The sequence below is a fragment of the Saccopteryx bilineata genome, chromosome 5 (genome assembly GCF_036850765.1).
Source record: "Saccopteryx bilineata isolate mSacBil1 chromosome 5, mSacBil1_pri_phased_curated, whole genome shotgun sequence".
Taxonomy (NCBI): Eukaryota; Metazoa; Chordata; class Mammalia; order Chiroptera; family Emballonuridae; genus Saccopteryx; species Saccopteryx bilineata.
Window position 1 is genome coordinate 146,118,088 of NC_089494.1, and position 17,709 is coordinate 146,135,796.

Consider the following 17,709-nt stretch of genomic DNA (forward strand, 5'->3'; position numbering starts at 1 on the left):
TGACTCTGGGGTGAACACAATATTGTGTACATAGATGTGGTGTAGAACTGGGTACCTGAATCCTGTATAATTGTTTTAACCACTGCCATCCCAAATAAAATTCAATTTAAAAATTAAACAACATTCCTTCATTCAAGTACTTGGATTACAAACCTGCATTTGTGAATGAATGCCTAAAAACAATTCTACTTTTTTCCACTGTGAACCTTGCTGTCCGCTTTGAGCCCACAATTTAGAAGTAACATTGTTTTTCATGCTGAGTACCTGCAAAGATAATTCAAGTAAAAAGTGCTGAATGATTTGTGTTGATACATTTTAAACATGTAGAATTTTCTCATTAAAAAATTTTTTAATATCAACAGGAAGTCCCTGAGAGAAAAGCTGAGACATTTTTCATTAGATGTTTTTGTTTCTATACAGCCCTGTGTCTCCAGGGTACCTCACAAGCTTTGTGTAATAAAAGTGAGCAAGAATATATGTTAGTCAAGCCAGAAGGTATCTGGACACCATTTAATTAAGAACTCTAACTACACTGTTTTAAAATCTAACAGCAGTAACAATTGGAATTTTATATATTAAGTAATATCCATGTAGTCAACTATAAAGCACAAATCACTTACTAAAACGCTCTTTTCAAAATGGCCTTCTTCATCTTCTTGGCTTCAGTGGGGACAGTGGTGCCATTACAGTGTGAGCACATTCAGTTTTCCCAGCACACATGGGTGATCTGAGCAGGCCCTACTCATGTGATGCTAGTAATATCTCCCTACCCAACAGCCTTGAAACTACAAATTCTCATCAGTATTGTCTCTTCATTCTAAGGTAAAATTTAGATTAGTCTCAGCAGACAAATTATTACTTTTCTTCTCTCAGAATGATACAAAATGAGCCATCAAGGGAGCAACCGAGGAGGGTCAGGGAATAGAATGATTCCACATTTTAAAACAATCAACTTAGATGGTTTATTTAATTATTTTTAACAATACTTTTTAAAAATACAATCTGTACAAATCATATAATGATTCAGGTAAAGGGTTTGTGATGGTTTTGACTTTTTAAAGTAAAGATAACTTTTAAATGGTTTCATTATGTATTTTTTAAAATTAAGTTCAAATGGCTAGGCTCATAGTAGTAGAATTTCTAGTCTTGTTTTACCAAATAATATGTGGCTAGCAAATATATCACCAAATTCCTTGTCTATAAAATTCAGTATGTTATAAAAGTCATGAAAATATAATTTTCAAAAAAATAAAAATCAGTATTGATGGATACTAGAAAGACTATCTGGGAAGCAGATATGCTTTGTACGAATATTACTCTATATACATATGACTAAGAAAAAACGTATTCATGCAACATAGTAATGCAACAGTTAGTGTTATTCAGCCATACATGAAAATAAAGATTTTATGTATTACTATTTTTTATGTATTACTATTTTAACTATTTAATAATTACATATAAAATTTTCATACTGTTTTATAATTTTTTTCTATTTATACAAAATCTTATCAGTAAATGAAAGCATATTTTAGATAATTAATCTCAACTACAAAATATAGTAGGCAATAATTATTTTTCTAATGAAAACCTGCAATAAAATGTATTGATCATTTTGCCTAAAGTTATTTTTCAAAAAACAATGTAAAACAAGTGATAAATTGCAACTTCAATCCACAAGACTATTTGAATACTTTCAGATTACCAAACATGCACATATGAACAAGTTTACTTTTAAATTGTTTTGATAAAATGTCTCATCTTAATAAAGAAGACAATTCTTCTGAATTTTATCTAGCAATTTAATGTTTCCAATTTTAAAAAATACATTTTTGAAATACTATATTTATCTAAAAATGTATTTGGAAAAATAAATATTTAACATGACCAGAAAAACCCTAGACGAAGATAGTAATAAAATTGGAAGAGGGAGAAACACCGAATATTAAAATTATGATCAAGCAACTGGGAAAGAAGTAGTTTAGCAGCTCGTCTGTGTTCTATTTCTCTTTCTTTACTGGGGAAAAAAACAGCAGGTAACTCAAGTGTAATCGCCTTGCAAATATAATAAAAACAGACTTTTTTGTCAATATCTTACTGTTATTTGATGGGGCAAAGACAGTTTTTATCTATGGCTGTTTCTAGTGTGATATCTCTGGTCTAAAAACTGTTCAAGGTAAACAATTCTAAAATTTTGGAATTTATTCTTCAGACATGGCTTCCTAGAAAACATTACATAAGCTATAAAAATGAGTATAAAAGGAGATGCTTTAAAAAACTGAGTTAGCTTCTCTATGTAAATGATGTATGTATACATATTACTTATAAACTGTATACTACGTAAGGCATTTCAGATGTGGTAGACAGGATCTAAGAGTGTGTGTTCGGATTCCAGGACCTCTCTCAGGTTTACCTGTACAACTGAGTTTTCTAAAAGTAACCAGGGCCCCTTTGAGAAATAGTTAATTCCCAGGATGAAACAGGATTAAAATAAGATGAACCTGTCCTAAAACATCTTTTTCGACATAAAAAAAAAAAGAAATACTCAAAGAGTAATGAGATTGTCAAAGTAACAAAGAAATCAGCTTAAAGGGTTTCCTATGACCAAATTTGGGACAATTTAAATCAATAAAAAATTAAAGTAATAGATGATAAATTGAGTGCAATAGGAATCCATGAATCCATACTGATATATTAACAAATGTTCAAAAAATGGATCAATAGAATGGGGAAAAATAATTTTCTTTTTTCCTGAAGTGAGAAGCAAGGTGTCAGACAGACGGACTACTGTATGCACCTGACCAGGATCCACCAGCAAGTCCACTAGGGGGCGATGCTCTGCCCGTCTAGGGCATTGCTCTGTTGCAATTGGAGTCATTCTAGCACCTGAGGCAGAAGTCATGGAGCCATCCTCAGTGCACAGGCCATCTTTGCTCCAATGGAGCCTTGGCTGCTGCGGGAGGTGAAGAGAGAGATAGAGAAAAAAGAGAGGGGGAAGAGTGGAGAAACAGATGGGCGCCTCTCCTGTGTGCCCTTGCTGGGAATCGAACCTGGGACTTCCACACGCCAGGTTGACGCTCTACCACTGAGCATAACCTGCCAGGGTGGGAATTTATTTTTTTAACATAAGAAAACCAACCTACAGCCCTTGCCGGTTGGCTCAGTGGTAGAGTGTCGGCCTGGCATGCAGGAGTCCCAGGTTCGATTCCCGGCCAGGGCACACAGGAAAAGCGCCCATCTGCTTCTCCACCCCTCCCCCTCTCCTTCCTCTCTGTCTCTCTCTTCCCCTCCCGCAGCCAAGGCTCCATTGGAGCAAAGTTGGCCCAGGTGCTGAGGATGGCTCTGGTTGCAACAGAGCAATGCCCCAGATGGGCAGAGCATCACCCCTTGGTGGGCAATCCAGGTGGATCCTGGTCGGGCGCATGCGAGTGTCTGTCTGACTGCCTCCCCGTTTCCAACTTCAGAAAAATTAAAAAAAAAATAAAAAAAAAAGAAAAGAAAAGAAAAGAAAAACTAACCTACAAAAGTAGACAAAATAATGAATTTGGAAAATTACAATAGAGTCATCATAGTAAAATTCATTAAAAAATTCTAAAGGATGCAAAAATAAGTGGGCAAATTGAGTTGAGATCATGATTTTATACACAAAATATTTCTTAACAAAATATTTATTAACAACATGGGGAATAAAAGTTCTGAAACTAATAGACATCATGTACTAACCAATGGGATGCGCTGTAAAGAAGGCAATATGGCTGATGTTACCGGGCGGGAGCAGGTTAACATTCACCAATCCAAATTGAGAAACATTACAAAATAATTGAATAACAATTTTTTAAAATATCAGTGTCATAAAATTCTAGGAAAAATTAAGGAATATTTGAAAGACACTAAGAAAAAGTAAAAACTAGGTGTGATATGTGATCCTGTATTAGCCTGATTTTTTTCCTATAGAATATGTGACCGGGACAATGGGCAACTAGTGAATCTCTGAGTGAGGCTGCACTGTTGTCCATAAAATGCTTGTAACATTTTATAAGTTTGAAACAATGTAATCTTTTTACAAAGAAAGAATTTAAAAAAAGACTAGTGGGAGAATGAGCACCAGGACCACCAAAAACAACATGAGGAAGGCACACACAGTTTCACTAAAGAATGCATAGTCATTTGTTCTCAGAACACTGATACTGAAACCTACATGAAAAAGCTCAAGTGGAAAACTGGATTACACAGAAGCTGCAACCTCAGAATAAAGACAAAAATTGTAAATTCAACAGTAAAAATATATATATATCCTACTAGCCATTCAGGTTAAATTTGCTAAAACATTTTTCCAATCACACCATGTTAAAACTAGTGAAGTATTTATAAATTGTTCATTTTTATTTATTAGCAGACTATATTTTAATAATGATAAATTATATATTATGTATTTTGATATAAGAAACTCAGAAAAATACAATACTCGAAGCAGTACCTGAAGAGAACCAACAGTGGCTCCATTCATATGAGTCCAGAACACCAGGGTACAGTTTGGTCCCGTGAGTGAAATAAGAGGAGTAAGGATGTCAGCCATGTCACCAAATTTTCCATTTGAACTATCAGCGTACAGGTACCAGCCATCTGCAGTTTTTCTAGGGAAAGTATAATGTGTTTATATGTAAAAAAGAAAATTATAAAATGTAGTTTGTCACTGATCATATTTTATCATTCTATAATTTTTCCTAAAAGTATAAGAACGTTTTATAGCATGCTGATCACTCATAGCCCTCAGCAAAAATAATTACTCTATTATTTCGAGTTTGAATCTGTATATCAACAAGTATAATGTGTACAAATTATGGCAAAAACTGATTACCAGGTCTAATCTTTAATAACTTGTTTTATTATTTTTACAATGATGCATAGAATACTCTAATCAACTTTGTAGGGGTTATTTTCCTGTAGGCAGAATAAGACCCTGAAGTACTAAATAACTTATGAAGAGGCATAAATATATATAATACTTAAAAACCAGAAAGAGAAGTGGCCCGGGGTTCTGATCTTATGTCTAGAAGTCTTGCAGGTTCACATTTATTCTCTATTAATTTAGGTCAGTTTTAATTAAACATATTTTAATAAGCTGGTAGATAATTTTTAGTATGCCTTCTCTCTACTAGTTTCAAACAAAAGAAGAAAATAATGATGGAAATAATTAAATATCATTCCAGTTTGAAAGACACTAAGAAGAAATAAAAACTAGGTGTGATATGTGATCCTGTATTGGACTGATTTTTTTCCCTATAAAATGTACTACTGGGACAACGCACCATTTGTAAAATGGGATAATTCCATGTATGATCTTAATAGAAATGATAAATAAAGAAAGTGGAACATCTGACACATCAGTAGCTGGCATATGTTATTATTTCATGAATGGTAGCTGTGATTTGCAGTTATGTTTATGTCATTAGTTGCTACTAATGGTAAAAAGAGTTCAGTGTCCTGCAAACCACAGGGGATATAAATTAAGATCATTCTTAAGAGGTAGGATTTTGTATTAATGTTTCTGAATTGTGTCTCAATTTATAATAACTTCCAGTTTTGTTCCTTTATGTTTAATATCCTAGATTCTCAGGGGTACTAAGAACAAAGATGGATATATGAATGATTAATTGATGTATATATTCATTGAGATTCAGCACAATTTTAATAGATGTTTTCCCCAGAAACTGACAACTGATTCAAAGCTTCAAATAGAATAACTATTTATGGTATCTGGTGGGTCCTAGACTTACCCAGGGGATTACCTCATAAGTTATATAAATGTCTAATCACTATGCTATGTATACACTTGAAAATAATACATATTGAATATCAATTGCAATTTACATTTTAAACATTTTTTTAAATAAAGAAAAATCAAGAACTAAGTATAGCCTATTTTATTGTGAAGGAGAACAAAGGTGGAGAAGTTACTCTATCAGATGTCAAGATCCAATACAAAGGTAGAACAATCAAAACAGAGTGTTATTGGAGTAAAGACAGACAAATGGGCAGGAGAAATGAATGTATTAGTCCTGAAACTAATCCACAAATATTTGTACATATGATTTATGAAAAGTTAGGCTCTTCAGAGCAGTGATGGAAAGGAAAATCTTTTCAATTTGGACTAAATAAATTAGGTAGCCATTCAAAAATAATAAACTCCAAGTAAATTTTACCAGGAATGTGGAAGGTAAAACAATGAAGCCTATCTAAGCTAATATAATATCTTATAATGTAGGAATTAGAAACTTTCTTTAAACAATATATAAAAATTACTAACCATAAGAGGAAATATTAAAAAATGAGGTTGCATTCAAATTAAGGGTTTCTGTTTATCAAAGACACCAATACAATGATTAAAAAGCTGGTGAATGAAAGAAAACAGGTATACCAGGTTTAATAAATGAAACACTTATCGACTCCCAACTAAATAACATACACTATCCCACATGGTCAACAGTATATATGTGTGTATGTGTGTATGTGGCTATATATACATATTATGCAACTATAAACATACATACAGACAAGAACTGGATGAAATATTCCAAAATGTCAAAATGTTTATATTTGTGTTGGGGGGCTATGTATAGTTTGTTTCCTAATCAATGCATGGTTCATAGTAGACCTTCAAAAATACTTGGTAAATAAAATAAACAAGTGTGTTTAAAATGGGTAGAACACATATGGAAATAAAAGATGAAGGAAATGACAGAACAGTGGATTCAGGTGAAATTATATTTGAAAAGTTGATAATGTGTCCTAGGTAAAAAAGAGCAACCATCAGAAGAGACAGAACAAAGCTAACATATCTGGAGACCATAGAGGATTTAAGTGACTAAAAGTTACAATTCTGGCAATGATAAAAGTATCTAGTCCAGGGGTCCCCAAACTTTTTAAACAGGGGGCTAGTTCACTGTCCTTCAGACCGTTGGAGGGCCGGACTATAAAAAAAAACCAACTATGAACAAATCCCTATGCATACTGCACATATCTTATTTTAAAGTAAAAAAACAAAACGGGAACAAATACAATATTTAAAATAAAGAACAAGTAAATTTAAATCAACAAACTGACCAGTATTTCAATGGGAACTATGGGCCTGCTTTTGGCTAATGAGATGGTCAATGTCTGGTTCCATATTTGTCACTGCTAGCCATACCAAGTGATATGATGCGCTTCCCGAGCTGTGACACGTGCGTCCCGCGTCACCAGAAGTAGTACTGTATGTGAGCACGCCGTGCTTTGTGTCTGCATCCTGTGCTCCTCTCACTGACCACCAATGAAAGAGATGCCCCTTTCAGAAGTGCAGTGGGGGCAGATAAATGGCCTCAGGGGCCACAGTTTGGGGACCCCTGATCTAGTCTATAGGTTCAACTTGAGGTCCTTGTATTGGTTTCCCAGAAAGTATACAATGAAAATGATAAGAATTTAAAATTTTCCTAATACAATGTAATGCCAGAAAATTCAGTCACAAGAATAAAGTAAATTATTGAAGAGAAGTCTTTATAGTTATATATTTCTGAAATATCTCCTCGTATGCAAGGAAGAAAAGGGAGACAGGACAGGAGATCAAGGTGAAAGTTCTCAACAACAAAAGTGCATTTGTGTGTTTCTCTCACACCATAAAAACAGCTGCCAGAATCGTGGTATATCTTGTGTGCATTTGCTTGGGCACATGATGTATGTACGATTCCTATTGGAAAAATGAAGAATTACACAAGCACTTGCCTGTGTCTGGGGTGAGATTACTCAACCATGTACCTGCAAAAGAAATCAACCCTTCCTAATAAAGAGTACAGCAGTAATGATCACACCTAACTGTGCTGTCACCCATGAAATAACAGCATCTCTCTACCAGCCTTCGAATTGCCTTTTCTCATGCAAGGCATGAAATAGAATGCTTTATATAGAAATATGTCTTTTCTAATAAAACATATCATAAGCCATATAGCAGTAAAGTTTTAAAGAAAGTAGTGTTACACACTTAGGTGTTGTAAATGTAAAGATCCTAGGTAATGATATACAAGTTATTTTTAAAAAGTCATTATAAAGAGATCTGATTGACAGTGCATGCTATTTTAAAGAAAGTCCCCTAGGTCTCACAAGTAATCGGTTTTTAAAGTCTTACAATTACACAGCTTAAGCAATTAAAATATTATCTTCACCCCCTTCTTACTTGAGAATCTTAGGTATTTTCTCTAATTAATAAGAAAAAATATACTCTATATGAACTGATTAAAATATTTTTAAGTTGGGTCAATTGACCTTTGATTTTGTAAATATTCCAGACAAGGGACATGTTCTCTGGGCTTATTCTTCAGGCTGAGATATACCTTTTGATTTATTATAATATTATAGGCTATTTTAACATAACTGATCAATATTTTCTACTAAGAGTTGTTATGAACTTTATCAGCTTCATAAGTAGCAGAAATACAAAGTGTTTGATAATACAGTTCTTCTGATGGTTTCCATAGTTTTACCCTAGTATATGGAGTGAACCATTCTTGCTGTGTGGAATAGCTCCCCACCTCTCCCACCAAAATCCATTGTGTAATATAACAAACAAAGTTTCTGATCCATCAGTTGCTGGGGTAGGCTTCTTAAACCAGACCAATCAAAGTTCTTGTGTAGTGTTTTTGTAATATAAATCAAAGGAAAATAAACATTCTTTCTTGAGCGTCCAATCTCCTTGCTAGCTGACTCCCCAAAGTATGAAACCAGTTCTGTTTTATTCCAAAACTCTACAATGCCCTCCACACTATGCTATAGTCTTGCAGAAGAGACAAAACAATTATATTTGAACTTATTGATCCTTTCTAAAATGCACATCTGATTCTACCACCCTGCTGAGAAATCTTCAATACATTTTTAATGACTCGAAGTTAGATTCTTGAGCTAAACTCTGTTGGTAAATAAAAAGCTTCAATAAAATATGTATCAATTCACTACACACACTATCCAGACCAACTGACATATTTATTTTTCATATGAGGTTCCTTTGTAAAGGAAGCAGTGAGTAAATTTGCATTCTAGTGCAAACTCTTCATCTAGTGATGTATTTATAATGAACAACCCACAGACTGTATTTCATACTGCATTGGTATATAACTAGGCTCAAAGGATGTCTTCAAAAAAGGCCATGCAGGCCCTAGCTGGTTGGCTCAGTGAGAGAGCGTCAGCCTGGCGTGCAGGAGTCCCGGGTTCGATTGCCGGCCAGGGCACACAGGAGAAGCTCTCATCTGCTTCTCGACCCCTCCCCCTCTCCTTCTTCTCTGTTTCTCTCTTCCCCTCCCGCAGCCGAGGCTCCATTGGAGCAAAGATGGCCTGGGCGCTGAGGATGGCTCTGTGGCCTCTGCCTCAGGCACTAGAATGGCTCTGGATGCAACAGAGCGACGCCCCAGAGGGGCAGAGCATCGCCCCCTGGTGAGCATGCCGGGTGGATCCTGGTCGGGCGCATGTGGGAGTCTGACTGCCTCCCCACTTCCAGCTTCGAAAAAATGAAAAAAAAAAAGAAAAGAAAAAGGCTATGCAGTCAATATTTTAGGCTTTGTGGGCTGTATAGTCTCTACTACAATGATTCAACTCAGTTTTACAGCATAAAAGCATTCATGAACAGCCTAAATAAATGGATTTATCGTGTTTCAATAAAATTATTTTTACAAAGACAGGGATCAAGCCAGAATTGGCCCACAGGCCATAGTTTGCTCACCATTATTCTATGGATAAATCTCACCTCATTGGGATCTGAGGAATAACTTTCCACATGAATATCTGGCTTCAACTTTAATGTACATTAACATAGATACATAGATTTATACTCATTGTATATGCTCATGCAGTTACTCTAATATATCATGCACTTCCTTTGTTCTGTCTTTCGTATACCAATCTGTCTTCTGGGCGTACTAATAAACCCTGCAGTTAGTCCTTTCTCTATAATATTTTGATTTATCCTCTACAACATACATCAAAACAGTCTCATTTCCAAGCCTTCTTAGATTCCTAGATTCAAAATTCCTTAATTCAAACTTACTTATTACCTTAGTTAAAAATTTCGTTGCATTTTATACATAACTTTAAAAATAGATTTCCATATTAGATTTTAATTCATTGAATATGAAACAATATGCTCCATTATATTATTAACACATAAAAGCATATATTTTAACTAATGTATTATAGTATCTATAACCCCTTCTAAAATGATTTAAACTCAATCAATAATCAATAAATATTTCTTGTATCTGTTGCTAAATAAAAGCAGTACATACTTTAAATGCCAAAACTCTTCTTTGCAAATGCAAGGCATCTCAATTTTAAAAAAGGACTTAAAATTTTAGCAGAGTACTTTTGGATTTCTCTTCCCTAGCCTCATGAAATAAAAAAGTATTGTACATTGGTTGAAATTTTATATAATCACCTGAGGGTTTTACCAGCTCAAAATTCAATGACAAAGGTACCAAAACTATTTTTTAAAGAGCACCTATAGTTCCTGTATCAATATTATATGACACTCACTAAAGAACAGTCTTTGTGAGGCAAGTAGAAAAACATTTTTAAAAACTTGAAAATTTAAAAGTCTAAGAAATGACACCATGTGGTTATATTTACTTATCTTTCAAAGCAGGATTTTAAAAGTCTCACTAATATAAGTATGTTCTTTATAAAATAGATTTTAAGCCAAAATAACACCAACTGTTGAGATATATAAAAAACATATTGGAGGTTTTTAGTTCAGTTTTTAAATTAGAGAATATTAATAGTTTGTCATTGGACACTCACAACATGTCTGGGAAAGTAGTATTATAATCATTACTACTTCATAAACAAGATACTTTTTATATAATTTGCAGTGGTAATTCTCTTGATGAGTATAGAACCCAGGACTGGACTTTGATCTGTCTCCCCATGTTTTTATACTCCAAACTAGTTGTCCTCTAAGAGTGGTGCCTGAACCAGTAGGATCACCTGGGAAGTTGTTTAAAATGCAAATTCTTGGGCCCTGTCTCCATCAGACCTGCTGAAGGAAACTCTGAGGAAGGGCTCAGCAATCTGTTTAGCAAATTCTCCAGTTTATTCTGGTGCATGCTAAACATTGAGACTCACTGCCTGAAACCACTGACAGTATCAGTTAAAATGGTATTTACAATTCCAAGTTGCTAAATCAAAATGCCAATCCAAAAGAAATACCTAGAGAAGTAGATATTTAAGCTTTATTTTTCAAATGAACCCTCTGGGGAAAATAAATAAGAAAAAAACAAAATTTTGATGCTTGAATTTAAAACAGCTTATTTGCTATTACATACTGTATAGAAACTAGGTCAAATGTTTTAGTAAAAAAAAAAGTATGGAAAAAGGTAGTTGGGAGGGGTATGGGTTGGAATTCATTCAAGTCAAATGTATTTGAGAATCACAGTGCATAACATTTACACACACAAATTTTTAAAAATATTTATTTACTTTTTTAAGTTGAATTTATTGAGGTACAGGTTCAGTGTGCAACTCAATAAATCATCATCTGCATGCTGCCTCCTGTGCCCATTGCCCAAAGCATAGTATTTTCATCCCTATTTACCCACCCTCTTTGCCTACCTCCACATACCCCTTTTCCCTTTGGTTATCACCACGTGTTGTCTGTGTTTACCTGTTATACATACATATATATATATACATACATATATATATATATGTTTTTTTGTTTTAATCCTTTTATCTTCTCTGATCCAGTTCCTCTTCTCTCCTCAACAGCTGTTGTCTGTTCCATGTATCCATGTCTCTAACAAAAATGTTGTGGTTGTATAACAAATTGTCCATTATATTGTTCTTTTTTTAAAATCACACACCGGTAATATATTTGACCAAAAATTAAAATAAAAAGTCTGTCACATGGTAAGCAGTCAATAAATATTTGCCAAGTGACTGACTAAAACAAGACTAATGACTTATCTTTGAGAGTCACTACATTAGCAATATCTTTTACTAAAAACTTTTTGACCTAGCTTTGAAAACATATTAGAAATTTGTAAGAAATAAAAAGTGTTACAAACTATGTGATGCAAAAACTAATAGAGAAATAGATGAGTTCACTATCTTACTTAGAAACTTCAACACCCTCCTATCAGAAATGAACACATACAGAATGTAAAAGAACAGGAAGAACATAGTTGGACAAAATGATATTAATCAACTGTATATAACTGACATCTATAAATTACTTTATTCAACAACAGCAAACTACACACTTGTCTTAAACTTACATAAACATTCACATCTAATGAGAACTGCTAACCAAAATATACAAAGAATTTTTAAAACTCAATAAAATAAAATCTAATAACCAACCCTACCCAATTAAGCAATGGACCAAGACCTGAACAGACACCTAACCAAAGAATATATACAGATGGCAAATATTCATATGAAAAGATGTTCCATTCATTCATATGCCATCAGAGAAGTGAAAAGTAAAACAATGAGTTACCACTACAATTATTAGAATAGTCAAAGTCTAGAACACTAGCACCACCAAATCCTGGAAAGATGTGGGGAATAAATAGTCTCATTCATTGCTGATGGGAATGCAAAATGGTACAGCCACTTTGGAAGACAGTATGGTGTTTTCTAACGTGATTAAACATACTCTTAACATATGATCCAGAAAATACATTTTTAAGCTCCCCCCCTTTTATTAACTAGTAAATTTAGTTGTGGGACTATAAGAGCTAAAAGGAGAATGGGCATGTGCAGAAATCTACACTCTGTCTCAAAAAAGTAATATCTATAATGAAAAGACTACTTTTTAGATATACCTTCCTTTGATAAGCAGTTTTGCTTATTCAATAACCTATAGTCAGTGTTAGACTGCTTTTTTATGGGGTAAAAGAAATATACAAGGAAGCAGTCTATGTAAATGTAAAATAAGCTTGTCAGATGTAAATGATAATTACAAATATACATGAGTCAAGGTTTTTCCAATCAGATTCTTACTTTTCCATATTACCAGGGACTAGAAAAAACAAGAAGGCATCTTATGCTCAAAATTTAAGTAATTCCTGTATTTAAATATTATTGTTTGTAAAGCCAGCAGCCAAGGCCAGGGCCACTATCACAGCAGCCTCCATGCCCATGCAGGTTCGCATTGGATTCAGACAGTCGGTAAAGAAACAATGGAGCCACAAACTGGTGGGCCATAGTCTTTAATTCTAGCTTGCACCTGGCGGGCAAGTAAAAACACACACTGAGCTCCAAAACCCACTCACATTCAGTGCTCACAAAGCCACTGACTTATCCGAGTTTCCTAGAATCAAAGGTTTCTAGCTCACCAGCCTTATTCTCCTCAGTTCCCCATCTCCTTCCTTCTCCAGCGTCGAACTGCACAAACTGGCCTCTCACTCAATACTCTGCCATCTTGGCTGCTTCTCCTGGCCACATGGCCTCTTTCTGCTCTCTGCTCTGCTTCCTCTGCTCTCCCATGCTAATCATCTCAGGAACCAAGAGAGCAAGCTCCTGTTCTGCCCCCATTTTATAGTGTAGATTCCAAACCTTTAATCCAATATACAAAATAGGGAAGTCTCTAATACAAAGTCACTTTGCTGAGGCATGATTGGATTGTACCACCCCACATCAAGACGGGTGGGAAAGGCTTAATCCCAAAACCAAGCCCCAGGCTACAAGGATTCTCAACACACATTAATATCACCTGGGCGACGGCCTCACGTGGGCAGCACCATCTTTAACAAAGTGAGCATAATACATTTTATCTGCCCAACATTGTTTTCCTGTTATTGTTGAATGTTACAGGCTATGCTATATTGAGATTTTAAATACTTCCACCTTTGCACCATTTTTTAAAGCGATTCTACTGAACTGGAAATTAAATTAGTAATAAAATATGAGTAAGTACTAGCTACAATGTTGAAAACTATCTACTAAGCTGACAGTTCGATTTATACATTTGTTGAGAGAGCAGATGAACTGCTTCTAGTTCTTAACCTCCTCCTAATCATATGTAAATGAGGGGAGTCATGCTGTGCTATTACTTCCCTGTACTTTGCCATCAGAGTTCAAGTTGAATATCAGTATTTTAATGACTTGTATACTTTGTTAAGAATGATCATGAATTACCTTCTTTGACCTTTACATTATTCTACAGCTATGCTCATCAGCCATGATTTGTTATTTATAGTATCTCTGGCCTGTGATGGAATGGTCAATCTAAATTTTGAATGTATAAAAAGAGAGATAATGTAAGAAGTATTTTGAAACTTAAACAGACAAGACCACAGTTCTTTGTGGCTAATTGTCTATTTTTCTAATAATACCAGTACAAAATGTTAGACTGAAACCTATGGGAAGCCAGTCCTAGTAATTAAATATAGAAATGTACAAGCTACCACAGGTAACTATTGTTACAAGGAAACACTTTTTGATTTGAACATAAATAGTAAAAAGGTCTGGTCCAGGATAATTTAGCAGTAGATTTTTTCATTTCATAAAAAGCTTATCATGTCCTTTTATTTTACCCCAGGCTTTATGGTAGGCTGATTTTATTGCCTGAAATTATTGCATATTTATGTTTATATGTTTAAAATTTTTTTTTGATAAAAAATTAAATTACTGCCTGACCAGACAGTGGATAGAGCATCAGACTGGGACACAGAGGACCCAGGTTCAAAACCCCAAGGTTGCTGGCTAGAGCGTGGGCTCATCTGGCCTGAGCAAGGCTCACCAGCTTGAGTCCAAGGTTGCTGGCTTGAGCAAGGGTCGCTCGCCATGCTTAACCGACGCCCTACCCCCATCAAGGCACACATGAGAAAGCAATCAATGAACAACTAAGGTGCCCCAATGAAAAATTGATGCTTTTCATTTGTCTCCCTTTCTGTCTGTCTGTCCCTATCTGTCCCTTTCTTTGTCTCTGTTACACACACAAATAAATTAAAATACTGAATTTAATTTAAAATGATGTAATGATAAATAAAATAAAATAATTTTAAAGTCTATATTTTCTAATTACCTCACTAATACTATTCCCAGATAGCATGAGTTTATGACATCCTAGCTAGCAGTATGACTGTGTTTGGTTAGAAAACTTTGTATTTAATTTAAAAGAGACTGCAAAATAATCTTTGGCAAAAAATTTAACTCTCTACTTTAAGGAGAACATGAGAATATTTAATGTCAAATCTAGTGATTTCCCCCAAATAAAATTTCAAGACATTTTTCTGTGTCTTTTTTTTTATAAGAAACTATACAGCTGATGTAAAAATATCCAAAATTAATAAAAATAATATATCTGTGGAAATTTAGAAAACTAATTTTATCTTTAAAATTTTATTGTTATGATCTCCTTTGGTTTTGCCTTCAGCTTAACTTGATCTTTTAAGGATTATCCTACTTTAGTAAAAGTATTAAATGTTTGATACTTTTATCTTTTCATCATTCATATTGTCTATATTTTCTTAGAGTCACCTGGCATGTAACTAGCACTATGCTAGATACTGACTAAAACAGTCCAAGTAGGCGCCCCTTTTCCTTGAGATGCTGATAGTATCATGAAGGAGTTAGTCAAGTAAATTACTATTGATGGTATTCAGGAATATGTGCTATAATGCAGAGAATACCTAAAGAAGAACTATTTGGATTAGACTGGAGAGAGGGATCAGGAAAATGTTCCCAGAAGAATTGACTTTTAACTAAATTCGGAATTATGTTGAGGAGGTTGTTGAATAAAGGCACTCTGTCATGTAACAGAATCATATTTGAAGAATAAAAGGATCTACTGGATGAATGGAAGAGTGGGTTAATGACGAGGCCAAAATAAGAAAACTTAGCTGGATAATAAAAGTCCTTAATAATGAATGTGCTAACTAACCTTACTGTTGTAATCCTTTTTGCCATATATACACATATAGAATCACTACTTTGTACAACTTAAACTTACAAAATGTTAAATGTCAATTATATCTCAATAAATCTGAGGAATAATCTTAACACCAAGTAAAGGAGATGAAGGACACTTATCTGGAAAGACTGTAAGGTGTTCTAAATTTAAAAATTCAAAAGTAAAATGGGTTACCTTCTGTTTCTACAGAAAATTTCTAATTGGAATTCTGCCATCCCAGATTTCCAAGTTAAAAATTAATGGTCTCTTTAGATGCTCTTTACCTTGCATTCCCAATTAATCACCCAATTGTACTGCATTTACATCATACATGTATTACTATTATTCCTTTCTAATGAATATTTCATTTTAGCTATTGAGCTTTACAACTCCAGAATTTATTTGGTTCCTTTTGATAATTTCTATATTATTGATATTTCATATTTTGTAAGGCATCTGTACATTACTTTTAATTATTTTAATTCTTTTAGTTCTTGGAACATATTTATAATACCTGATTTAATGTCTTTGTCTAGTAAGTTCAATGTCTAGGCTTCCTAAATTTCTTTTGACTGTTTCTTTTCCTGTGTGTGAGCCAAACTGTGACCCTCTTAAACTCAGAAAATCATATCTCTTTACCACCTCACACCTGCTGGATTAGCTATTATCAACAAGACAGGTAATAGCAAATGTTGGAGAAGCTGTGGAGAAAAAGGAACCCTCATTCACTGTTGGTGGGAATGTAAAGTAGTACAACCATTATGGAAGAAAGTATGATGGTTCCTCAAAAAACTGAAAATAGAACTACCTTATGACCCAGCAATCCCTCTACTGGGTATATACCCCCAAAACTCAGAAACATGGATACGTAAAGACACATGCAGCCCCATGTTCATTGCAGCATTGTTCACAGTGGCCAAGACATAGAAACAACCAAAAAGCCCTTCAATAGAAGACTGGATAAAGAAGATGTGGCACATATACATTATGGAATACTACTCAGCCATAAGAAATGATGACATCGGATCATTTACAACAAAATGGTGGGATCTTGATAACATTATACGGAGTGAAATAAGTAAATCAGAAAAAACCAAGAACTGCATTATTCCATACGTAGGTGGGACATAAAAATGAGACTAAGAGACATTGATAAGAGTGTGGTGGTTGGGGGGGGAAGGGAGAGGAAAAGGGGGAGGGGGAGGGGCACAAAGAAAACTAGATAGAAGGTGACAGAGGACAATCTGACTTTGGGTGATGGGTATGCAACATAATTGATTGATTAGATAACCTGGACATGTTTTCTTTGAACATATGTACCATGATTTATTGATGTCACCCTAGTAAAATTAATAAAAAATAAAAAGAAAACCCTGCAAGACATCCAATTAAAAAAAAAAAAAGAAAAGAAAATCATATCTCCTCCCCCAGGGTTTGTTGCTGCTTCTGTTTGCTGTTGTTTTTGTTGGTATTTTAAGTGACATTATGGACTGATTTTCTAAAATCTTTACCCAACAGTGTGTGCAGCCACTGAAGACTGCTTCATTAGCTTTGCGGTCAAATGATGGAGTGTAAATTTCTTTAAATGCATTGAACCAATATGGAACTCAGCTTTTGCTAAGGGGCTCCATGTATGTTTGAGGGCATGTTTACAATACTCTAGTAAGTAATTCATTTGCCTTTGACTTCACTTTCTGTTTACACAAGACCTTCTCAGGTATTTCCTAGGCATTGACACAGCCTTGTGCATATCCATAGCCTTCTCAGGAATATTGTGAATCATGTCAAAACCATTT

The 17,709-nt window shown here is 34.4% G+C and overlaps 1 protein-coding gene across 6 annotated transcripts in view; it reads right to left on the reverse strand.

Annotated features, from left to right (window-relative positions):
• MALRD1 (MAM and LDL receptor class A domain containing 1) overlaps nucleotides 1–17,709 on the reverse strand; it is a 794,026-nt gene that overhangs the window by 487,289 nt on the left and 289,028 nt on the right. For all 6 annotated transcript variants that reach the window (XM_066232773.1, XM_066232772.1, XM_066232769.1 and 3 more), the window contains 2 exons: nucleotides 4,478–4,634; nucleotides 154–264 (listed from right to left, as the gene is read on the reverse strand). In XM_066232773.1, coding sequence (XP_066088870.1) covers nucleotides 154–264; nucleotides 4,478–4,634 — 268 coding nt within the window. The remainder of the gene's footprint in view (nucleotides 1–153; nucleotides 265–4,477; nucleotides 4,635–17,709) is intronic.